At 41.0% G+C, this 17,146-nt stretch overlaps 1 protein-coding gene across 1 annotated transcript in view; it reads right to left on the reverse strand.

Annotated features, from left to right (window-relative positions):
• The window catches only part of LOC124555501 (solute carrier family 28 member 3-like), a 338,777-nt gene that overhangs the window by 123,960 nt on the left and 197,671 nt on the right, over nucleotides 1-17,146 (reverse strand). Inside the window, exon 5 of the mRNA XM_047129428.1 lies at nucleotides 1,927-2,125. Within this exon, the coding sequence (XP_046985384.1) occupies nucleotides 1,927-2,125 (199 nt within the window). The remainder of the gene's footprint in view (nucleotides 1-1,926; nucleotides 2,126-17,146) is intronic.

Genomic DNA, 17,146 nt, shown 5'->3' on the forward strand with positions numbered 1-17,146 from the left:
CTTGACTTCCGCAAGGCGTTTGATACAGTTCCCCACAGTCGTTTAATGAACAAAGTAAGAGCATATGGACTATCAGATCGACTGTGTGATTGGATTGAAGAGTTCCTAGATAACAGAACGCAGCATGTCATTCTCAATGGAGAGAAGTCTTCCGAAGTAAGAATGATTTCAGGTGTGCCGTAGGGGAGTGTCGTAGGACCGTTGCTATTCACAATATATATAATTGACCTTGCGAATAACATAGGAATTTCACTGAGGCTTTTTGCGGATGATGCTGTAGTATATCGAGAGGCTCTAACAAAGGAAAATTGTACTGAAATGCAGGAGGATCTGCAACGAATTGACGCATGGTGCAGGGAATGGCAATTGAATCTGAATGTAGACAAGTGTAATGTGCTGCGAATGCATAGAAAGAAAGATCCTTTATCATTTAGCTACAATATAGCAGGTCAGATACTGGAAGCAGTTAATTCCATAAATTATCTGGGAGTAGGCATTAGGAGTGATTTAAAATGGAATGACCAAATAAAATTAATTATCTGTAAAGCAGATGTCAGACTGAGATTCATTGGAAGAATCCTAAGGAAATGCTGTCCGAAAACAAAGGAAGTAGGTTACAGTACACTTGTTCACCCTCTGCTTGAATACTGCTCAACGGTGTGGGATCCGTACCAGATAGGGTTGATAGAAGAGATAGAGAAGATCCAACGGAGAGCAGTGCGCTTCTTTACAGTATCATTCAGTAATCGCGAAAGCGCTACGGAGATGATAGATAAACTCTAGAGGAAGACTCTGCAAGAGAGACGCTCAGTAGCTCGGTACGTGCTTTTGTTGGAGTTTCGAGAACATACCTTCACCCGGTTCTAGGCGCTTCAGTCCAGAACCGCGCTGCTGCTACGGTCGCAGGTTCGAATCCTGCCTCGGGCATGGATGTGTGTGCTGTCCTTAGGTTAGTTAGGTTTAAGTAGTTCTAAATCTAGGGGACTGATGGCCTCATATGTCAAGTCCCAGAGTCACTTGAACCACACCTTCACCGAGGAGTCAAGCAGTATATTGCTCCCTCCTACGCATATCTCGCCAAGAGACCACGAGGATAAAATCAGAGAGTTTAGAGCCCACATAGAGGCATACCGACAATCTTTCTTTCCACGAACAATACGGGACTGGAATAGAAAGGAGATTCGATAGAGGTACTCAAGGTACCCTCCACCACACACCGTCAAGTGGCTTGCGGAGTATGATGTAGATGTAGAAGCAACTCGTGCACATGAATAATTTTGAATGGATAGCAAAGAAGGATGTTTCGTAGGATTTTATGAACCGTGCTCACGGGTATGTCCAATCTCGTCTCATCCTGCATTGCTGTGGCCACTGCTTCCACTGACGTCGAATCAGTTCGTTTCCTCCCTTTACCAGCGAGACCCCGTCTTTTCGAATTCCCAAATCATTTTCTCCAGACCCACGGCAGTCATCGGACCAACGCCTTTTTTAAAACCCTTCAGTGTCCGGAACTTCTGCAGAGAGACATGTGCACAGCCATCATTCTTGTAATACAGCTTTACAAGCAGAGCGCGATCCTGCAATGAGACAGTCATGACGAACGTCACAGATGCGAAAGGAGGAAAAGCCGTGTACCCGGCGTATTTATACCAACTTCAATTGGTCGTACGCATGACAGGCGTAGTCTGACACACACAGCGCCTTCTATTTATCAATTTTCACACTATTTTTTTTCTTCTGCTATACGTATTCCCCATTCTCCGATAATATTCCATTGCAATTTGACGTCATTCTGACCAGTACTGTTATTTCCTCAGCGTTTTGAAAGTTTAATTATAATCACCCTGTACACAATGGATGAATAACAGCTAAAACTAAGAAATTGTGCACTATTTAAATTTGACTAAAAATTAAACAGTTTAGTACCTTCATAACATGTCTCCGTCCGAAAATATGCCAGGGCCCATGCAAAATATCCAATAAATACAACATTTAAACAAAAAAGCAGCACATTTTTGAGCAGTCTTTTATTTTTCTGATATAATCGTGATGTTAGATCACAGACTGATCCATTGCATTTTGAGCAGCATCCACAGCTTCTTCCTCCCTCATGTTCCTTGTTCTCCTGAATAATAAAATGAAAACAAATTTATTAACAGCATTCACTGATAATAGATTTTTTGGAAGCTAAAAATATAGATGACTACATAAATAAATATATGTGGCAGCGTAAACCTTTCAAAATTATGAAAGAAGCAAGGAATAGTACAATATTTTAAGGATACTTTGCCCAGAAACAGTTGTAAACAGGCCAGTTTATAATTCTGAGAGACCAATACCAACCTCTAATTGTACCATACGATACTTACTTGGATCAGTATATCTCAAAATGCACTTAGGAACCAAAACATTACGACCACTTACTTAAAAGTGTGTGTGTCCATCTCTGAAACACAATTTAACAGTGATTCTGCGTGCCATGGATTCAACCACCACTTGATAGGTTTCCAGAGATTGGTGGCACCAGATGCCTATGCACAGGTCAGACACTTCCGTAATTTACAGACGGGTGGCTTGCCGGCATGGAGCTGGCACCTGATAGCACCCCAGTTGGGTTTCATCAGATTCAGATAAGCCTAACCTGATGGCCAAGATATCAATGTGAGTTCACTGTCATGCTCCTAAAACCAATGCGCACGATTCTGGTCTTGAGACAGTTACCCTGCTGGAAGATACCCTCACTGTTGGGGAAGACATCAAGCATAAGGAGTTACAGATAGTGCCTAATAACGTTCACATATTCCTCTGTCATGGTGCCTTCAATTACTACCGTAGGTCCCACAGAAGTCCAGGTGAATGTCCCACCAGTCTATGTCTGTGGTGTGCTGTGTGTTTCCAACAGCTGCTCGCCTAGATGACAGCGTATATGGGCATGACCATCGACCTGGTTTGACGATAAAAGGGATTCATCTGACCAGGCAACATGGTTCCATTGTCTGTGGTCCCATCTCAATGACTCCATCCCCACTGTAATCGTAGCTGACAACGTTGTTGGGTCGACATGGGAACACATAGGGGTTCTCTGCTGCAGAACACCATTTTCAATACTGCTCTAAATGGTGTGCTCCAAAACACTTGTGCCTGTGCCAGCAATGTACTCTGTCAACAGATCTGCCACAGATCACTGCCTACCCTGCTTTAGAGAGCACAAAAGCCTCCAATTTCTACATTCTGTGATGAGGTAAGGACGTCCAAATTCTTGTCACCTACTCATGGTTTCAGCATTCTTCAACCACTTTCCATAGATGCTCACGACAGTAGCACTAGAACAGCCGATCAGCTTCACAATTTCAGTGACTGTTACTAGAAGCTGATAATTAATTCAGTTGTAATAAATCAATCAATAAATTGCTAATACCTAAGATTTCAGGTGTTGCGACTGTTGGCAGTTACACACTGTTTGCTGTTAGCAATGAGAAGCATGTAAAGCAATAATTTAAGATAGTCAAACATAGTGAGTTTCACAGAGAGAGCAATACTAGTTCAAATGTAAAGTGAAATAATTCTGCCTTAGCCGACACTCCCATTTATTGAAAATGTCTACAAGTAGCGTGAAGGCACTCTTGATGCGCTACTAATCACTCAATCCGTTAAGCGAACACATATGAAAGAGGGATATGCTAATTACCGCCTAATATTAAACCACACCATGCGTCTGTAGGATTCATCAAGAAGCACTGAGATGTTCAAGCTTCAGTTCAGTTATGATAATAGATTCTGCATGCCTAAATCTTGGCTCTTTCATGTTACAGCACTGAAAAGGAAGTTGTTCTTTTATTCAGTATGTTGCCATTGTAAACTGATTAATTGGAAAGAATGTTGTGTAGTTATTTTTCTTTTCATGAGATTGATCCTAAATATTCTGATCATTATTTAGCTGTAGGAGCATCAGATAATTATTAATTATATGCTATTCTTATAATTGTAACTAATAGCATTTAAATTCATTTACTATATAGCTACATTCATTTACTCCACGCTGCATTGCACTGGAACAGCAGCTTATAAATGTAAGGCTGGCATATTACTGTGACTACTTGTTAATGCATGAGTTTAAGTGAACTTCTGAGTGTCACTATAATTAAAGAGTATCTCACTGCATTTACAAGATAACTTGTTTTCGTGTGTGTGAATGGAGTATGAGATCACAGAAGTGAATGGAAGTGTGTGGATGAGTTTATTTTGTTCAATTGTTCTTATGTGTTTACAAGAAATTTGTCTGAAATCAGCATTACTATCTGTACTTCCTATTGCTATTGTATTCTAGTATGTGTGCCTATTAATAGTGCATGGTACTGTATCAAAATTCGTAGAAGCATTTCAAATTTCACATGATGAGGGCTTTGTTCAATTTATCCATGCTGTTGAGTGTTGTGTTCAAATGGCTCTGAGCACTATGGGACTTAAAATCTGAGGTCAGCAGTTCCCTAGAACTTAGAACTACTTAAACCTAACTAAACTAAGGACATCACACACATCCATGCCCGAGGCAGGATTCGAAACTGCGACCGTAGCGGTCGCGCGGTTCCAGACTGAAGCGCCTAGAACCGCTCTGCCATAGCGGCCGGCCTGAGTGTTGTGTACTACACTGAAGTGCCAAAGAAACTGGTATAGGCATGCGTATTCAAATACAAAAGACAACAAGTGTCTGGTGCAATTGTTAGATCGGTTACTGGTGCTGCAATGGCAGGTTATCAAGATTTAAGTGAGTTTGAACGTGGTGCTACAGTAGCCGCACGAGCGATGGGACACAGCATCTCCGAGGTAGCGATGAAGTGGGGATTTTCCCGCACGACCATTTCACGAGTGTACCGTGAATATCAGTCAATAACCAAAAAATGGTTCAAATGGCTCTGAGCACTATGGGACTTAACATCTGTGGTCATTAGTCCCCTAGAACTTAGAACTACTTAAACCTAACTAACCTAAGGACATCACACACATCCATGCCCGAGGCAGGATTCGAACCTGCGACCGTAGCAGTCCCGCGGTTCCGGACTGAGCGCCTGAACCGCTAGACCACCGCGGCCGGCAGTCAATAACAGTAACGGTAAGAAGGCAAAAATAAAAAAATAAAACCTGATGAGGTGTATTACAGAGATAGTGAAGAGGAGGAAACTGGATATCATGAACAAAAATCTGTCGTAAATGGAAAGCGCAATGTTGTGTATGTTCTACAGTATTATTTTATCCTGTGAAATGTTTTTCGCCTACAAGGCATCATCAGACTTTAACTGACTGTCGTTGTCAAAGAGTGTATAATATTCATCAGCAACATTGAAAAAGATGTTACACACTGAAAGTGAGGTATGAACACAGACTAAACGTTATCTTGGACTGTACAATGGAAATGTAATTATAAATGTTTAGCTTAAACATTTAATAAATATAAAGTGAACAAATCAGAAGGGCCATACAGCTTACAGGAGCTCAATTGCCACAAACGACTTACACCCAAGAGGACAGACGTATTGATCGTTTGCCTATGGAGGATCATACAGCTACGTCATGTCAAACGCCCACAGAGAGAGTGCGAGGATGTCTGTAGTACCATGGACAGTCAGCATGGTGACAGTTGCCACTTCCTTCGATTCAGAAGCACAGAAAGGCACGTTGACAGTGGTGCATGCTCCAACAATACTGGACGCACAAGTGGTACTACGTCGTGTTTTCAGGCGAGCCTCAGATCTGCGTACAGTATCACAATGGACGTGTCGATGTGTGGAGACTCCTAGAAGAACGAAAATGCTTAATCAAATTGCCTGAACATTTACGACATATTATTTTGGCAGGACGTTGAAAAGACGACATTGAAGCTTTTCAGGGACTGTTTACAAGAATTGGAAATTGACGCTGACAATCGCGGAACACGAAAACAGGAACACAACAATTACAGGTCACATCCGTCACAATTCCGCGATGACAGAAATAATAACTGGACACGACAAGGCTATTCTTACAACGCAAATCGTGACCAAAAGAGACACCCCCCTTATGACAACCGTTGGCGGAGTAGTAATAATTACAGGGAAAGATCACCTCTCCCAGGTAGTGACTATGACAGAGACAATCAGCGAAACAGACAATATGGGAACCAAAATAGTTATTATCAAGGGAGACAGAATAACTTCAGACGCAACGGTCCACCGCGCAGTTACGATTCTGGGAGAAATTATCCACCACATGACCGATAAACAAGAAACTATGAAAACTACCGACATAACGACAGACCTGAATTTCATCAGAACTGGCGGGATTCAAACAGGGCAGGACCCTCTAGGCAAGGTGAATTTGTGGAAGTTAGGTCTCCTAATCCCAATAACGATGCGCGCCAACAAAGAGACAGTAGGCAATGACTCACACTGCTGGCAGCCACAAAACGTACTTATGAAGCTGACGACGTTGCTGCCGTGACTAGTAATTACGTAAAAATGGAAGACATTAGGGACATTTTACTCCAGGAATACGACTTAGAACAGAACAACATTGCATATCCTGTAATTCACATTACAGTAAATGACGTAAAACTTACGGCAGTACTTGACTCTGGCAGTCCCATTTCAGTAATTAATGAAACAGCTTTTAGCAAATGCAACAAATCGATCGATTCCCCCACACCTCCTTTACATAAAATTAAATTACAAGGTGCAATTTTTGGAAAAAGTGTAGATGTACGCCAACAAACCAACTTAGAATTCTTTTGTCAAAGCCACAGCTTCTCTATGAACTTTCTTATTGTTCCATTATTATAATGGGAGTAGGCTTTTTGAATGAATACAAAGCAGTCTTAAACTTTCACGATGCTGAAATAAGTTTAGAGAAAGAAGGTAAGTCAATAGCCTTGAAATTTGAAGATTGGCTCTCAAACCATGACGAGGAAATTAATCGGCTTTACCTCTTCTTAGGTCCTTAGGTTAGTTAGGTTTAAGTAGTTCTAAGTTCTAGGGGACTGATGACCATAGATGTTAAGTCCCATAGTGCTCAGTGCCATTTGAACCATTTTTTGAACCTCTTCTTAGACAACAGTTCGGAATTTTCGACGGAACTTGACACTAACAATCACTCTGCAAGTATTGACAGGGATGATATCGACGGCGTATTTGATACTAATGAGTTAATTCAGAATAAAATTCAAACCATTGAGAATTGTAATGACACTGACAGGCAGGACCTTTTTGAGATTTTACAAGCACATTCCACAGTATTTACTCACAAAACAGGAACAATCAAGGGATTTCAATACCAATTTCGTGTTCGTGAGCATACTAAATTTTGTGTTAGACCATACGTAATTCCGGCACATTATAGGGACCGTGTTAGAACAGAAATACAATCTATGCTTGACGAGGGCATTATTGAGCCTGCAGTAAGTTCATACAACAATCCATTACATGTTGTTGAGAAGAAAAATGGATCGATCAGGCTTGCTTTAGATTCGAGACAAATCAATACTATCATCATTCCTGAAACAGACAGGCCGCAAACGTTGGAATACTTCTTCAAAATTTTAATGGTGTAAAAGTGTTGTCTTCTATTGATCTCAGATCCAGCTTTTATCAGATCGAACTTCATCCAGAATGTAGAAAATACACAGCTTTTCTTTGTTTCGGCGTTTATTATCAATTTCGGAAACTTCCTTTTGGTTTGAACATTTCTTCCGCAGCATTCATTCGCGGGCTAAATTCCATATTACCTGTGTTCTTAAAACATCACATCACCTTATATGTGGACGATATTCTCAGAGCAGATGCCTCATGGGAACAACAATAAACGCATCCTCAACACTGTGTTACGTATTTTTGCAGAATCTGGAATTACAGTTAACTTGGAAAAGTCTGAATTCGGTAGGACAAAGGTGAAGTTTTTGGGACACATTATTTCTTCTGAAGGCATTCAGCCGGATCCTGAAAAGTTAGAAGCAGTCAGAGCCATTCCAGTTCCATCCACAAAAAAACAAGTCCACGGTTTTCTAGGTCTCGTAAATTTTTACCGTCGTTTTCTGAATATGCAAATTCTAGTTACACCAAAACTTTGTTCTCTCACTGGGAAAAATACTGTTTGGAACTGGGACGAACAGGCACAGTTGGAATTCAATTCTTTGAAAGAAGCGCTACTTGACGCGCCAATACTAGCTCATCCAGATCTGTCACAAGAATTCTGCCTTAGCACGGATTCTTCTAAAGTCGGTCTTGGTGCCCATTTATTTCAAGAAGCCACAGAAAATGACACTACTGTTCAGAAAACCATTGCTTTTGCTAGCTGGGTGCTAACAAAATCTGAAAAAAATATTCCGTTACTAAATTAGAAGCTTTAGCTATCATTTGGGAATTTAACAAATTCCGTTTCTTTCTTTCAGGTAAGCACGTAAAAGTATACAGTGATCATCGTGGATTACAATTTCTTATGCCAAAATTATATGATGACAGGTTAAAACGTTGGGCATTGTTTCTGCAAGTTTTCCACTTCACAATAGTCTACATTCCCGGCAAGGAGAACATTATTGCAGACGCACTCTCACGCGCACCGGCTGGGCTTGAGAAAAGTAACACAGAAGGCAACCTCGAGAAACATTTCAGTATTCTTTGCATTCAGAAAGTCGCCTTTGAAAACTTAAAGGACATTGCTCACGAACAAGATAAAGATCCGATTTGGAAAGATATCAAACGTAAATGGCATGAAAAGACACACACACAGATTCGGCATTATTATCTGGTTAGAAACAACATACTCTTCAAACGCTGCATTGTTGATGACAAGCTATGGGTACTTTGTATATATATATATATATATATATATATATATATATATATATATATATATATATATAATGACTTTCGAACACTATTAAGGTAAATACATTGTTTGTTCTCTATCAAAATCTTTCATCTGCTAACTATGCCTATCAGTAGTTAGTGCCTTCAGTAGTTAGAATCTTTTATTTAGCTGGCAGTATTGGCGCTCGCTGTATTGCAGTAGTTCGAGTAACGAATACTTTTGTGAGGTAAGTGATTCATGAAAGGTATAGGTTATTGTTAGTCAGGGCCATTCTTTTGTTGCGTTAAAAATATTGTGTGTCAGTTTAGTGTTGATCAGAATAAGTAAAGAGAGAAAAGTCTGAGTACGTTCAGTTTTGCTCAGCTGTTTGAAAATCAGATAGCGTAAGAGGTTTATCAGCACAGTAATTCGTTAATTTTTCTAAGGGGATGTTTCAATAGAGAGGGGGGATTGAAGAAATGGAGGAGAGAGAAGGAGTTGAAGAGAGAGAGAGAGGGAGGAGGAGGGAGGGAGGGAGAGAGGGGGAGGATGTGGAGAGGAGGAGGAGAAGGAGATTAGAACGTATATCCAATTCCCACACATTTTTACCAACTGAGAATCATTGTTGGTTTCGCTAGTAATAATTAAAAACAGTTACACAAAAAAATGAAATAGATTGTGTACGAGCAGTAAATAGTAATAACATTAAAGTTTTAGTTTTGTGTTCTTTTGCTATTATTACTGACTCTAGAAACTTTGGATAATAAGTATCTTAATTAGGGGCGAACGGTGTGAGGTAGTTAAATTCTGAACATCTCTCAAGATGGCTAAAAAAAAACTTTCGGAATCTGCAGTTGATTTTAAATAAATTGATATGGCAGTTTATTTTACTACTTTACTACTTTTACTATTTTACTACTACTACAGCTTATTTTACTATACAAAAGATTCATGCTAAATTAGAATAGCAAACAACCATGTACTATACAGGGTGGTCCATTGATCGTGATGGGGCCAAATATCTCACAAAATAAGCGTCAAACGAAAAAACTATAAAGAAAGAAACGTGTCTAGGTTGAAGGAGGAAAGCAGATGGCGCTATGGTTGGCCCACTAGATGGCGCTGCCATAAAATGTGTGTGTGTGAAATCTTATGGGACTTAACTGCTAAGGTCATGAGTCCCTATGCTTACACACCACTTAACCTAAATTATCCTAAGGACAAACACACACACCCATGACCGAGAGGACTCGATCCTCCGCCGGGACCAGCCGCGCAGCCATAGGTCAAACGGATATCAACTGCGTTTTCTTAAAAATAGGAACCCACATTTTTATTACATATTCGTGCAGTTCATAAAGAAATATGAACGTTTTCGTTGGACCGCTTTTTTCGCTTTGTGATAGATGGCGCTATAATAGTCACAAACGTATAAGCACGTGGTATCACGTAACATTCAACCAGTGAGGACGGTATTTGCTTCGTGATACATTACCCGTGTTAAAATGGCACGTTTACCAATTGTGGAAAAGGTCGATATCGTGTTGATGTATGGCTATTGTGATCAAAATGCCCAACGGGCGTGTGTTATGTATGCTGCTCGGTATCTTGGACGACATCATCCGAGTGTCTGGACCGTTCGCCGGATAGTTATGTTATCTAAGGAAACAGGAAGTGTTTAGCCACATGTGAAACGTCAACCAGGACCTGCAACAAATGATGCCCAAGTAGGTGTTTTAGCTGTTGTCGCCGCTAATCCGCACATCAGTAGCAGACAAACTGCGCGAGAATCGGGAATCTCAAAAACGCCGGTGTTGAGAATGCTACATCAACATCGATTGCACCCGTACCATATTTCTATGCACCAGGAATTGCATGGCGACGACTTTGAACGTCGTGTACAGTTCTGCTACTGGACACAAGAGAAATTACGGGACGATGACAGATTTCTTGCACTCGTTCTATTTAGCGACGAAGCCTCGTTCACCAACAGCGGTGACGTAAACCGGCATAATATGCACTACTGGCCAACGGAAAATCCACGATGGCTGCGACAAGTGGACATCAGCCACCTTGGCGGGTTAATGTATGGTGCGGCATTATGGGAGGAAGGATAATTGGCCCCCATTTTATCGATGGCAATCTAAATGGTGCATTGTATGCTTATTTCCTACGTAATGTTCTACCGATGTTACTACAAGATGTTTCACCGCATGACAGAATGGCGATGTACTTCCAACATGATGGAGGTCCAGCACATAGCTCGCGTGCGGTTGAAGCGGTACTGTATAACATATTTCATGACAGGTGGATTGGTCGTCGAAGCACCATACCATGGTCCGCACGTTCACCGGATCTGACGTCCCCGGATTTCTTTCTGTGGGGAAAGTTGAAGGATATTTGCCATCGTGATCCACCGACAAAGCCTGACAACATGCGTCAGCGCATTGTCAATGCATGTGCGAACATTACGCAAGGCGAACTACTCGCTGTTGAGAGGAATGTCGTTACACTTATTACCAAATGCATTGAGGTTGACGGACATCATTTTGAGCATTTATTGCATTAATGTGGTATTTACAGGTAATCACGCTGTAAGAGCATGCGTTTTCAGAAATGATAAGTTCACAAAGGTACATGTATCACATTAGAACAACCGAAATAAAATGTTCAAACGTACCTACGTTCTGTATTTTAATTTAAAAAACCTACCTGTTACCAACTGTTCGTCTAAAATTGTGAGCCATATGTTTGTGACTATTACAGCGCCATCTGTCACAGCGGAAAAAGGGGACCAACTAAAACATTCATATTTCTTTACGTACTACACGAATATGTAATAAAAAATGGGGGTTCCTATTTTTAAAAAACGTAGTTGATATCCGTTTGACCTATGCCAGCGCCATCAAGCGTTCCAACCATATCGCCATCTGGTTTCCCCCTTCAAGCAAGATAAGTTTCGTTCTTTGTAGTTTTTTCGTTTGACGCTTATTTTGTGAGATATTTGGTCCGGTTACGATCAATGGACCACCCTATAGTACCCGATATGAAAAGAATTACGTAATAGGTACCATTTTGTCTAGTGCATCAGCGATATCATACTGATGTATTTAGATTAATTTAGTTTGTGTTGTTTAAATGCTGTACAATATATTTCTTGCTGGTGTACTCTGAGTATACAGTGACCAGATACAACAGTGGGGATAACACCAATCCGAGGGTTGTGTGGAGATTGACATGACAGGGCTGTGTCGCGACTATTATGAGAAACAGGCTGTCGTTGTGGGCAGCAATAAAGTCACAGTCTTTTTTTGGACTTGTAGAAAATCCTGTTTTTAGAGTGTAGTGACTTAGATATATTTCGCAAAGTGTGACTTCTATACTTTCTGAGTAGAGGCTCACGACCGATTGAATTTGGCGCGAGTTACAATTCGTGGACTTGAGTTTGATACAGTGTGAGCTATCGTGTATAAACTTCGAGTTACTTTTGTGTGCTTATTCTGGAAATGAAACATTTTTCCTCGTTCTTCAAGACTTGGAATTTGGAAGTAACTTCAGCATAATAATGCCAACATTAGTTGCAAATTTGATTGGGTTGCAAATTAACTTGAAATTTGTCAGTTGTTAAGACGAGTTTGGCAACATTACTGAACCGCCTCCTCGCAACCCAATTTCGTCTTATTGAAGACTAATTTGCTAAGTGTCATCTTAAGTCAATTCAGCAACGATATTTCATTTCTATAATTGTAATTACAGCGTAGCTGTAGATAATTTCAGGAAAATATTTAGGAGCCGTATGATCACCTCTTGACATTCGGCAACCAAGAACTACTCTCAATGGCCGTACATGGCTCCAACGATCAGTTCGCAAGTTCCCAAAGAATCAGTTTTACTACACAATGTAATAGTTATGTCACAGATCGACATATTTAGTGAGCTGTTAACCTATATGAACATAACCAAGATTAATGTGTTCTAAAATCCTCTGTGAAGACAGGTATGGTAATCAGAATATTGAAAGTAGTTCTTCTGTGTGACCTCCTAACAGAGCTTGTTCAGCGTTTTAGAAACACTCTTTTGCCGACCAAACAAACTAATTTCAAATCAGCAGATTTTTCTATTTTTTTCCCACTTTCCGTTCATTCTAAGTTTAAATAGATCATTTACAGGGGAGGGCTGCATGAATAACTCCTTAGTATCTTCAGTTGCAGATAACACAGTATCTTCTCAATGAAATCCAACGTTATAATTATGTCTTCCCCTTGTAAAGTTTCCGGCAGGATTCATCTTGTAGGCCTTTTAATGCTACACTAAGACATTTGACCTATTTGATTGACTCTTGAAACTTACAGCTGATGCCATTTTGCAACTACAGAAGGGACTTCATATGCAACGGTCTGTGTTTGGGGACAGCTATCAGTTTCTGCCACAAGCACAAACTTTTATCATTCTTCCTGAATTATATAACATTAAGTTTGGGAGATCACCATTGGTTAAAAACATGTAACCTCTGGGAACAACCTTGAAGAACTACCACAATACCGGCTAAGACATTTATACAAGGTTTGTTCAGAAAATTACCGAACTTAATTTTTTAAAAATTTTATTAACAATTTTACAAATTATTGACACTTGTCCCCTTTACAGTACTCACCTCCCCTATTCACACACTTTCCCTATTGATGTTTTCATTTAGCGAAACAATCCTTCATAGCATGATTTGTGATGCCTTTAACGTCTGTGATGAATTTGCTTCGATGTGATCAGTACTGTGAAAACGGCATTCTTTCAACGATGATTTTAATTTCGGAGCTGAGAATAAATCGCAAGGAGCCAGTTCTGGCGAGTAAGGAGGCTGCAGGAGGAAAGTCATCTGATTCTTGGCAAAAAACTGAGGAACTGATTAAGCTGAGTGTGCTGGCACATACTAGTGGTTCAGAAACCATGAGTTGTCTCGCCACAACTCTTGTCTCTTTTTGCGGACTTTTTCACGCAACTGTTGCAAACGCCTTGATAGTGCACACGGTTCACTATTTCACCTTTTCCGCACGTGAGAGTCAACTGAAGTGGAAGAAGTTCCTGGTCGAGGATTATCTTCAATTGTCTGACGACCACATTTAAATCGTGAAAACCATTTTTAACATTGCGTATGACCCAGATCGTCATTCGTAATCTTGTTTCAAACGTTGAAACGCTTCTATAGACGTTTTCTCTAGTTTCATGCAAAATTTTACGTTGCATCGTTATTCCAGAAAATCGCAAAAAAAAGTGTGTGAAATCTTATGGACTTAACTGCTGTCGGCCGCAGTGTCCATGCGGTTCTAGGCGCTTCAGTCTGGAACTGCGCGACTGTTACGGTCGCAGGTTCGAATCCTGCCTCGGCCATGGATGTGTGTGATGTCCTTAGGTTAGTTAGGTTTAATTAGTTCTAAGTTCTAGGGGACTGATGACCTCAGATGTTAAGTCCCATAGTGCTCAGAGCCATTTGAACCATTTTGAACTTAAGTCTCTAAGCTTACACGCTACTTAACCTAACTTATCCTAAGGACAAACACACACACCCATGCCCGAGGGAGGACTCGGACCTCCACCGAGACCAGCCGCACAGTCCATGACTGCAGCGCCCTAGATCGCTCGCTACGGTCGCAGGTTCGAATCCTGCCTCGGGCATGGATGTGTGTGATGTCCTTAGGTTAGTTAGGTTTAAGTAGTTCTAAGTTCTAGGGGACTTATGACCACAGCAGTTGAGTCCCATAGTGCTCAGAGCCATTTGAACCATTTGAACCATTTGAACCTAGATCGCTCGGCTAATCCCGCGCGGCAGGAAAATCGCACATTTCAAATATCGTCACTAGCACTCAAACACGTTGCACTCAAATAACAGTATCTCGAAAATGAAACACTACAAAAACACGTGGTTACAAAGGAGACACTGATGTAGATATAGGTAACTGCAGATGTCAGTGCTACCAGTCGCATACCACTAAATATCTCCGTTGACACGTAATTAAAAATGTTCGTTTATCTTCTGACCAGACCTTGTATACAGATATCAGAGAGGGTAATTTGAGGACCACTCTATCAAGGTAATGAGCTCACCCTGTTCAGCGAGAGCATCTACACAGCATGGAGAAAGCAAATGGGTTGAAGCAGCTTGTACAAAATGCGGTTTGTAATGACCAGCCTCTGAGAAGAATATCACAGACTTGGTGAGACCAGCTGGAGGCTCGCCTGCTGTCTTTAATATCTACTGGAACTGACAACGAATCCACTGGCAGGCCCTACAAGACCAGGCCTTGGTCTTCTAAGTCTCATCCAACTACGTGGGAGTCAGAGGCTCACGCGCCCTCTAAGGCACTTTTGACAGCCGTCTGTAACTTAAAGGAGCGAACTTCTACGAAAAGCATCCGTGTTTCGAAGCACACCCTTCAGCGTACATTGATTTAAATGGAGTTCCGCAATAGACGACTCGTTTGTGGGTACCAGCCACAACACTGGGTGAGACTGCAGTGGCTACGGGGGAAATTACGATTGGATCACTGATCAGCTGAAACTACTTTCCTGTACAGAGGTATGATGTTAGACGTTATGTATTGTTTACAATCGAGTGAGATTTCTAGGCTTTCCGGAGAACAGAGGACGTAGACAGGACAGTTGTCGTGATGTAAAGCCTAGCGAACATTCATCTGGATATTTATAGAACTGCTTGTTACAAGAGGCATTACGAAAGCTATGGAATACTTCAGTACTATTGTTTACCCCAAATGAAATTGCATTTTCCGTGAATCATGACACAGCCGCACTGGACTAGACAGTGGTCACTTGTGACCGCGGCTTTTGTTATTCGTCTTGATAGCACAACTACATACAAAAATTAAAGGCTCGGGTAAGAAATAACTATCATCTTCAGATAATTATTATCCCTTGCTACAGTATCGCGTCTCAACGTACTGACTGAAAATAGTGCGTTTCAGTACGAGGTGCTATGTTCAATGAATGTCATGGGACGCACTGCTATAACAAAGCACAACAGTTATCTGAAGATGATAATTTCTTAACGACCTCTGTAGTTTTTATACACTCCAGTGCAACCAAAACGGATAAAAAAAGCCTCGAAACATTTACCAACGAACCAAACTTTTCTCAGCAGAACAACACTCCATACAACAAGACCAGAATCGTGCTGCAGTGATATCTCACGAGAGATAAGATTGGTTGTTAATACAGTGGACAAGTATTCAAGAGAAGCTGGTGTCAAGTTCCTGTCTCGTCTGTCTAACGTAGGTTTCCAATCCCTAAAGAGTACGCCAGCCAAGCTGCTGCTGACAATGTGGTCGTTTCCCGAAATATTGTTTCTGTTATACATCGAGATGTAGCCATAAATCCGTGAATTAATTTACCGAATACGATACTATGTTCCTTTTTCCCGAAATTAAAGTGGCCTAGAACTGTGCTTGCTTGTAACTATTATTCTGAGACAAAGAGATAATTTTTCCATAATTATTCCATCCCCGCTGCACCTGAAGAACCTTGCTAGCCGTTCCAGCGTTTCTGCCAAAAGTCATCAGATGAAAAAATCTGGACATGATCGTTTACCGCACAGTAAAAGGACTTACCTTATTTTTAAGACCGTTGAGATAAACTCAATAATAGCAATAGCTCTGGTTGCATGTCATTACAGGGCTATTACAAATGACTGAAGCACATTTCAAATATCGTCACTAGCACTCAAACACGTTGCACTCAAATAACAGTATCTCGAAAATGAAACACTACAAAAACACGTGGTTACAAAGGAGACACTGATGTAGATGTAGGTAACTGCAGATGTCAGTGCTACCAGTCGCATACCACTAAATATCTCCGTTGACACGTAATTAAAAATGTTCGTTTATCTTCTGACCAGACCTTGTATACAGATATCGGAGAGGGTAATTTGAGGACCACTCTATCAAGGTAATGAGCTCACCCTGTTCAGCGAGAGCATCTACACAGCATGGAGAAAGCAAATGGGTTGAAGCAGCTTGTACAAAATGCGGTTTGTAATGACCAGCCTCTGAGAAGAATATCACAGACATGGTGAGACCAGCTGGAGCCTCGCCTGCTGTCTTTAATATCTACTGGAACTGACAACGAATCCACTGGCAGGCCCTACAAGACCAGGCCTTGGTCATCTAAGTCTCATCCAACTACGTGGGAGTCAGAGGCTCACGCGCCCTCTAAGGCACTTTTGACAGCCGTCTGTAACTTAAAGGAGCGAACTTCTACGAAAAGCATCCGTGTTTCGAAGCACACCCTTCAGCGTACATTGATTTAAATGGAGTTCCGCAAT

The sequence above is a fragment of the Schistocerca americana genome, chromosome X (genome assembly GCF_021461395.2).
Source record: "Schistocerca americana isolate TAMUIC-IGC-003095 chromosome X, iqSchAmer2.1, whole genome shotgun sequence".
NCBI lineage: Eukaryota > Metazoa > Arthropoda > Insecta > Orthoptera > Acrididae > Schistocerca > Schistocerca americana.